This window comes from Pezoporus wallicus, unplaced genomic scaffold, assembly GCF_028554395.1.
Source record: "Pezoporus wallicus isolate ANWC-B61680 ecotype Strahan unplaced genomic scaffold, APGP_CSIRO_Pwel_v1 contig_4131, whole genome shotgun sequence".
Taxonomy (NCBI): domain Eukaryota; kingdom Metazoa; phylum Chordata; class Aves; order Psittaciformes; family Psittacidae; genus Pezoporus; species Pezoporus wallicus.
Genome location: NW_026641950.1, coordinates 11,182,732 through 11,190,304, shown reverse-complemented (window position 1 = coordinate 11,190,304; position 7,573 = coordinate 11,182,732). Strand labels below are relative to the sequence as shown.

At 40.7% G+C, this 7,573-nt stretch overlaps 1 protein-coding gene across 4 annotated transcripts in view; it reads right to left on the bottom strand.

Moving 5' to 3' along the window:
• Positions 1-203: 203 nt before the first annotated feature.
• CPNE3 (copine 3) overlaps positions 204-7,573 on the bottom strand; it is a 30,796-nt gene continuing 23,426 nt past the window's right edge. For all 4 annotated transcript variants that reach the window (XM_057426082.1, XM_057426081.1, XM_057426084.1 and 1 more), the window contains 5 exons: positions 7,294-7,348; positions 7,144-7,195; positions 6,405-6,538; positions 1,723-1,959; positions 204-328 (listed from right to left, as the gene is read on the bottom strand). In XM_057426082.1, coding sequence (XP_057282065.1) covers positions 218-328; positions 1,723-1,959; positions 6,405-6,538; positions 7,144-7,195; positions 7,294-7,348 — 589 coding nt within the window. In that variant the 3' untranslated portion in view covers positions 204-217. The remainder of the gene's footprint in view (positions 329-1,722; positions 1,960-6,404; positions 6,539-7,143; positions 7,196-7,293; positions 7,349-7,573) is intronic.

Below are 7,573 nucleotides of genomic sequence, written 5' to 3'. Positions count from 1 at the left end.
TCTCTCAAATCAACATCAAATATTAACACAATTATAAGTTTGGCCCTTAAAAGGCACACCTGGGAGCGTGATTTGCAGGCAAAAGCTAACAGACGTTACCACACAGAGGTGTGTGTGTATACATGTATACAGAAGTATCTGGGTATCTGGAGAACCAAAGGCTGCAGATTCAGCTAGTAAAGCCAGCACGAAATCCCAGCAACCCTGGTCAGCCCATTTATTTTGCAGCAGGATTCTTGGGAGGTTGCAATTTGTAGGTGCTGAAGTAGCTCACCACCTGCTGAGGGACTTCTGCCAGGACACACTGCGCCAGCGCTTCTTTTGGAGACTTACCAAAAAAAAAAAAAAAAAGAACACAGAGTTTCAGTTTCCATCAACTGTTGACAGAGACCCTAAGACAGGTAATAAGCACCTCCTCTACTAGGTCAGTTTAAAGTCTGGCATTTTACAGAGGACTTTACACAGTGCCCTTTTGGGACAGATGGAAGCTTCTCTGAAATCCTCACCACCTCACTCCCATTACTAAGAAGCATCTAAACACTCTTTAACTATCTGCTTAGATGACACTTCAGGGGCTTGTCTCATCATCCACAGCCTTTTGCACCATGTCTCATCCACAGTAATCAGTAATTGCACTGCTCCAGAGGAGCTCTGCTAGAGATGCTGTTTTCACTGTAAGACTAAGTACCCATGGGGAAAAAAGCACCCCTTTTTCAAGAAACTGAAAGCATTTTAATGTGTAATTTTATACTGAATATTGACCGTAGTTAATCTACATCCAGGTGCATTATTCAGTGAGCATATTCTATACTGATTTTGCTCTCTTTCTCCTTTCAGTTTGCATGATTTGCTCCAACACTAACAAAACTTCTATAAGAAGTAAAAGTACAAAATACAAAGACAAAATAAGAAGGTATAAGGAGTATTATTAATAGGGTTAATATTAAGAAACAAAATTAGAACATAAAGGTGGAAATTAAACTTATCTCCCCATCCTGAAGAAATTTTCTTTGCTTTTTGTTTGGATTTTTGTTTGTGGATTTTAGTTTGGTTTTGTTTGTGTTTTTTTTTCTATTTATTAGCCTTCTGGGTTTGGAGTTTGTTCTTTTTTCTGTTGGGTTTTCTTTATTGGTTTTTTTTTTCTTAAATCAACTTTTTTCCAGCAATATCACATTTAAAAGTCAGACTATATACTAGCCAGAACATATTTTATTGGGTTCTACAGCAAAAAAAATCAGGACTCTATTCTTTCACTGCCTCTTTTTTTGGTATACTTGTTTTAAAGAAAACCAAAACTATTACCACTATTGTGCCCACACACAATTTCTACTGATTACAGCCTTCCTGATTTACGCTTGAATTTTAACACTGCACTAAAATGTGAGACTAATCCACATTTACAAATGGGCATCCACAATAAAAACACTCAACCATAAGAACAAAATCACAGTAAGTTCTTCCTCCCAAATGAAAAACACATCCATATATTTAATCAAGTTTGAGGGAGATTTACAAAGGTCATTCTTCTGCAGCAACTTGTCAGAAATGCAGTGCTGAAACCAGAATGGAATCTTTCTGAACATGCATCAGCTCACCTACTGAAAATTCTACAGATGATGAAGCTTTTTTGTCCTTTTTTCTTTTTAGACTTCCAAATTAATTTTAGAGACTCTGAAAATGCTTAAGACTATATTTATTAAACATTCCACCAAGATTACTTACATTTTGGAATTTCCTGAATGGCACAAACTGGACAATGTCTCTGACAGCTGGTTCTCCAGATGACAACCTAAGAACTCCATCGTCACCATCAAGAAATTCCATAGCATCAAAATCTGCTCCTCCAACACCAACAATGATAATGGACATGGGCAATTTTGAAGCATTAACTATGGCAGTTCGAGTCTGATCAAGGTCTGTTATTACACCATCCGTTATGATCAGGAGTATAAAGTATTGCTGTCAAATCAATAAACACCACGTTATGACAAAAAACAGAAAATAGGTAGGCATGTACACTTAGAAAAATGAACACACAGACTATATGCTTTGGTCACTTTAAGCATGTTCAATACACTCACTGAATTTTACAAGCAGACATCTAAGTTGCTGTCAAGCTTCAACTGTACAGTCTGAAGAAATTTATAAGGACAACAGAATCAGTCTTTTAGAAGAAGTCATCTTTAAACATCACCTCCCAAAAAAACCAAAAGTGGTATCACTCTTGTTCTTTATCAGCTAACAACGAATAAACAAGTCCTGGAACTCTTTTAAATTAAAACATCTTTTTCATGCTGAAAAACAGCATGTGCATTTTCAAATTTCTTTAATGATGTTTTCTAGCTGCTTTGTGAAGTTAATTATCAATGTATCTGAGACCACCTTGCAGTACTTTGGCAATTTATTCAAGCACCACTTGACCTGCTTCCACCATACTGCCAGGGCTTCTAAAAGCTGGCATCTCAGCCTCTGTTCTGGATTGAAGCATGAAGAATAAGCTAGAAGTACGAAGTTCAGAAACTATAAAAACACTTGCTGAACTTCTGGTCTTCTCTCACTTGGTTCATTTCAGGAGATTGCTGGGCAGCACAAATTCAAGTTCCAAAGGTATACTCAGGAGTCTTCCTCTTCAGAACTTTGCTCCCTGTCTTCACTTATCTGCTTCTAAAATAACTGGTTTTCCCTTATCTGCTGTGTTCAGGTATCACCTTTTCTCCTTGCTCCCCAACACTCCCAATTTCCCCCCTCCAACAACATCTACAAAACAACTATGACCAGAGAAGGCCAAGACCAGCAGCATGACAGAATATCACACTGGATTTATATCTCTCTTCTTATACTTTCCTCATAAGGAAAAAAAAAACAACAACAAAAAAAATCCAAAAAGCAAACCCAAAATATCTACAATACACATTAAATAGCAAAGCAGTAAAATTTATCCAATATGTAGATAGGAAAAGCCTCACATCAGATAGGAAAAGCCTCACGCTCACAGGCCCTTGTTCTCATGGGTGACTTCAACCACCCTGACATCTGTTGGAAGGACGGTATGGCCCAGCACAAGCAATCCAGGAGGTTCCTCGATTGTGTAGAAGACAATTTCCTTCTGCAAGTAATAAAGGAGCCAACGAGGAGAGGTGCCATGCTTGACCTCGTGCTTACCAACAGGGAAGGGCTCGTTGGAAATATGACGCTCCAGGGCAGCCTTGGATGCAGCGATCATGAGATGCTCGAACTCGAGATCCTCAGGACAGTGAGAAGAGCGTGCAGCAAGCTCACTGCCCTGGACTTCACAAGAGCAGACTTTGGCCTCTTCAGGAACCTGCTTCAGAAGGTTCCATGGGATACAGCCCTAGAGGGCAGAGGGGCCCAAGACTGTTGGTTGATATTCAAGGATCACCTGCTGCAAGCTCAGGAGTGTTGCATCCCAACCAGAAGGAAGTGCAGCAGGAGGGCCAGGAGACCTCCTTGGATGGATAAGGAGCTCCTGAGGAAAATTTAATTGAAAAAAAAGGCTTATAATAAGTGGAAGCAAGGACAGGCAGCCTGGGAAGAGTACAGGGATGTTGTCTGGGAAGCTAGGGACCAGGTTAGGAAAGCTAAGGCTCAGTCAGAATTAAACTTAGCTAGAGGTATTAAAGATAACAGGAAGGGATTCTACAGGTACATAGCAAATAAAAAACAGACTAGGGAGAACGTAGGCACCCTCAGGAAGCTCTCAGGAGAACTGGCTACACAGGATTTGGAGAAGGCTGAGGTTCTGAATGACTTCTTTGCCTCGGTCTTCACTGCCAAAGGCTCTGACTGCACCACCCAAGTCTTGGAAGGCAGATGCAGGGACTGTGAGAATGAAGACCTTATGCCCACTGTAGGAGAGGAACTGGTTCGAGACCATCTTAAAAATCTGAACGTGCACAAGTCCATGGGTCCTGATGAAATCCATCTGCAGGTCCTGAAGGAGCTGGCAAATGAAGTTGCGAAGCCGCTGGCCATCATATTTGAGAAATTGTGGCAGTCAGGTGAAGTTCCCAATGACTGGAAAAAGGGAAATATAACCCCCATTTTCAAGAAGGGGAAAATGGATGACCCAGGGAATTACAGACCAGTGAGTCTCACCTCTGTGCCTGGTAAAATCTTGGAGCAGATTCTCCTGGAAGGCATGCTAAGGCACATGAAAATCAACAAGGTGCTTGGTGACAGCCAGCATGGCTTCACTAAGGGGAAATCCTGCATGACCAATTTGGTGGCCTTCTATGATGGGGTTACAGAACTGATGGACAGAGGTAGAGCAGTTGATGTAATCTACCTGGGCTTGTGCAAAGCGTTCAACACTGTCCCACATGACATCCTTGTCTCTAAATTGGAGAGACATCAATTTGATGGATGGACCACTCGGTGGATAAATAACTGGCTGGATGGCCGCACACAAAGAGTTGTGGTCAATGGCTCAATGTCCAGCTGGAGACCAGTAACAAGTGGGGTCCCTCAGGGATCGGTGTTGGGACCGGTCTTGTTAGGCATCTTCGTCGCTGACATGGACAATGGGATTGAGTGTGCCCTCAGCAAGTTTGCTGATGACACCAAGCTGTGTGGTTCAGTTGGTACGCTGGAGGGAAGGAATGCCATCCAGAGGGACCTAGACACACTTGTGAGGTGGGCTGATGCCAACCTCATGAGGTTTAACCATGACACGTGCAAGGTCCTACACCTGGGTCGAAGCAATCCCAGGCACAGCTATAGGTTGGGCAGAGAAGAGATTCAGAGCAGCCCCGCAGAGGACTTGGGGATGCTGCTCGATGAGAAAATGAACATGAGCCGGCTTCAGTGTGTGCTCACAGCCCATAAAGCCAGCCGTATCCTGGGCTGCATCAAAAGGAGCGTGACCAGCAGGTTGAAGGAGGTGATCCTGCCCCTCTACCCTGCTCTTGTGAGACCTCACTTGGTGTACTGTGTGCAGTTCTGGTGTCCTCAACATGAAAAGGACATGGAATTGTTGGAACAAGTCCAGAGAAGGGTCACGAGGATGTTCAGGGGACTGGAGCACCTCCCGTATGAAGACAGGCTGAGAAAGTTGGGGCTGTTCAGCCTGGAGAAGAGAAGGCTGCGTGGAGACCTCATAGCAGCCTTCCAGTATCTGAAGGGGGCCTATAGGGATGCTGGAGAGGGACTCTTCATTAGAGACTGTAGTGACAGGACAAGGGGTAACGGGTTAAAACTTAAACAGGGGAAGTTTAGGTTGGATATAAGAAGGAAATTCTTTCCTGTTAGGGTGGTGAGGCACTGGAATAGGTTGCCCAGGGAGTTTGCGAATGCTCCATCCCTGGCAGTGTTCAAGACCAGGTTGGAAGAGGCCTTGGGTGATATGATTTAGCGTTAGGTATCCCTGCCCACGGCAGGGGGGTTGGAACTATATGATCTTAAGGTCCTTTCCAACCCTAACGATTCTATGATTCTATATCCTTTCAGGCAGAAAAAAAAATCTCTTGCAAGGCATATTGGACTCTCTGGGAGAAAAAAAATGTACAAGAGGTTTTGCTACTTTCCATGTGTGTGTGTGTGTGTATATATATATATATGTATATATTGATGACAGTTACTACTGAAAGGCTATCAAAACCTTATAAATTTCCTGCCATTTGAAAATCAATACCTCTTTTCCAAATTGGTTTCCACAGGTACTTTTCTATGCAAAACCAGCTGATTTTATTTTCTGATTTTACACAATGTCTGAGACACCAGTATCTGCTATTGTTAATTATTTAGGATATATACAGCTTCAGATTTGCTGAACTTGCATGGATTATTATTTAAATTATTTCATATTCAAGACTTGCTCTTCAGATTTCCTATTTCTTAATATGGTCAACAACTCACACATACAATTTTAATAAAGAGCAGGGCAGAGAACATACAGCACCTAAAGCTTTCTAGTACAGACAATTTATTATCTATGTTGGCACCTAGATGGCAGGAGCTATATCCTCCATTTCTTTGTTATCTTATTTTATTCTCTCTCTCAGCTATCTGATGTGAAACAAGGTATAGGTAATTTTCTCAGCTGAGGTTAAGTCACTTTCCTATATGCAAAGGCTTAAATTAGACTTTTAACACCTGATTAGCATGGCAAGAGCTTGGAATACAAAATACCATGAAGATTCCATATATTTTTAAGCTGGTGTTTCAACTCTCAAGAGTTTGTTTAGTTAATTTTGGAGAGAATTACTGTGCACAATCTGCAGAAATCAGTTAGCTTTTATTTCCTTTTAAGGGTACCTAACACCAATTCACAAGGTAAATATCCATCAGTCAAAACAAATACAGCTTAAAAGAGAAAAATAGCATGTGTTAACTGGAAGGGAAAGAAAAAAGTAAAAAAAATATACACAGTACCATAAGGAACTTACAGATGCTGTTTGCTGTTGTGTAGCTGCAGCAGCAAATCTTGCCACATGATTTATAATTGGAGAAAAATTTGTTGGTCCATATAACCTCACTTGAGGAAGACAAGCCCGATACGCATCAACGATGCCTTGGACTCCTAGAGAACACCAATAGATCACATTTATTTTTTTTTCATATCAGATATTTTGAAGCACTCAATCTTCCTGAAACACTCTCTATATCAGTTATTTAAAGTAAGGACATGAAAATTTAAAACTAACCATGATGAAAAAGAGTAAATGATTCTATAAGCAGTGGAGGCCTTTAGCTTGACCAATGCTTAATGCAACTGCTTAACATGTTTGCCTCTATGTGTGAACAGAAAGGCCAACACTCTGGCTTGCAACAGTTCTCTTCATCTAGTAGCTCATGGTAGTTAATAGTGTGATCAGTGAGGCCATGTTGAACACGCACTGTTCAGCATCATATTCAAATCAGACAACTCCACAGTGAAGCAGAATGAATTGGCTTGACAACATAAAAGAATCATTCCCATTTACCTGTACTGTACCCTGTTTAAAACACTTCTTTCACAAATCATTACAGAAGAGAGACCGAATGCTAATCATAGCAACTAAGAAAACAATTATAAAATTGTTTCCTGTTACAGAACTAAATTCATTATTTAACTAGAACAATAGGCCTCACAGTTCACTTTCTATGTGATTTTTATCCCTTCACCTTAGACTTGCTCAGACTTACCATTACAGAATGGGTTTGATGGGTTAAAATTTAATGGGAACTCATGTGACACCTGTAAATATACAAGACATGGTCAAGGACTGTATATACAATCTCCTCCTGAAGTAAGTGCTTTTAGTTAATATGTAGTGCGTTTACATATTCCATTACCTGAAACGAAGGAGGAATTTGTGCACCAAATCCAAAGGCTGGAAACATCTTATCTCTAAAAAAGGCAATTTTAAAGAAAATGAAGTGAATGCCTTCCTTTAAAAGCTGTCATAGTTCAGTAAATTTAGCTAATCGCTGCCACTTCTGACTATTAAAAATGCTGTTTATTAAGCATTAAGAGGCAAAATTAAATGGAAGTTGTGCCATGTAACTGTTTTTAGGACCAAAACCAGTGTTCCACACCCAATGGGCAAAAATGCAAGCATTTATTTAAATCAAC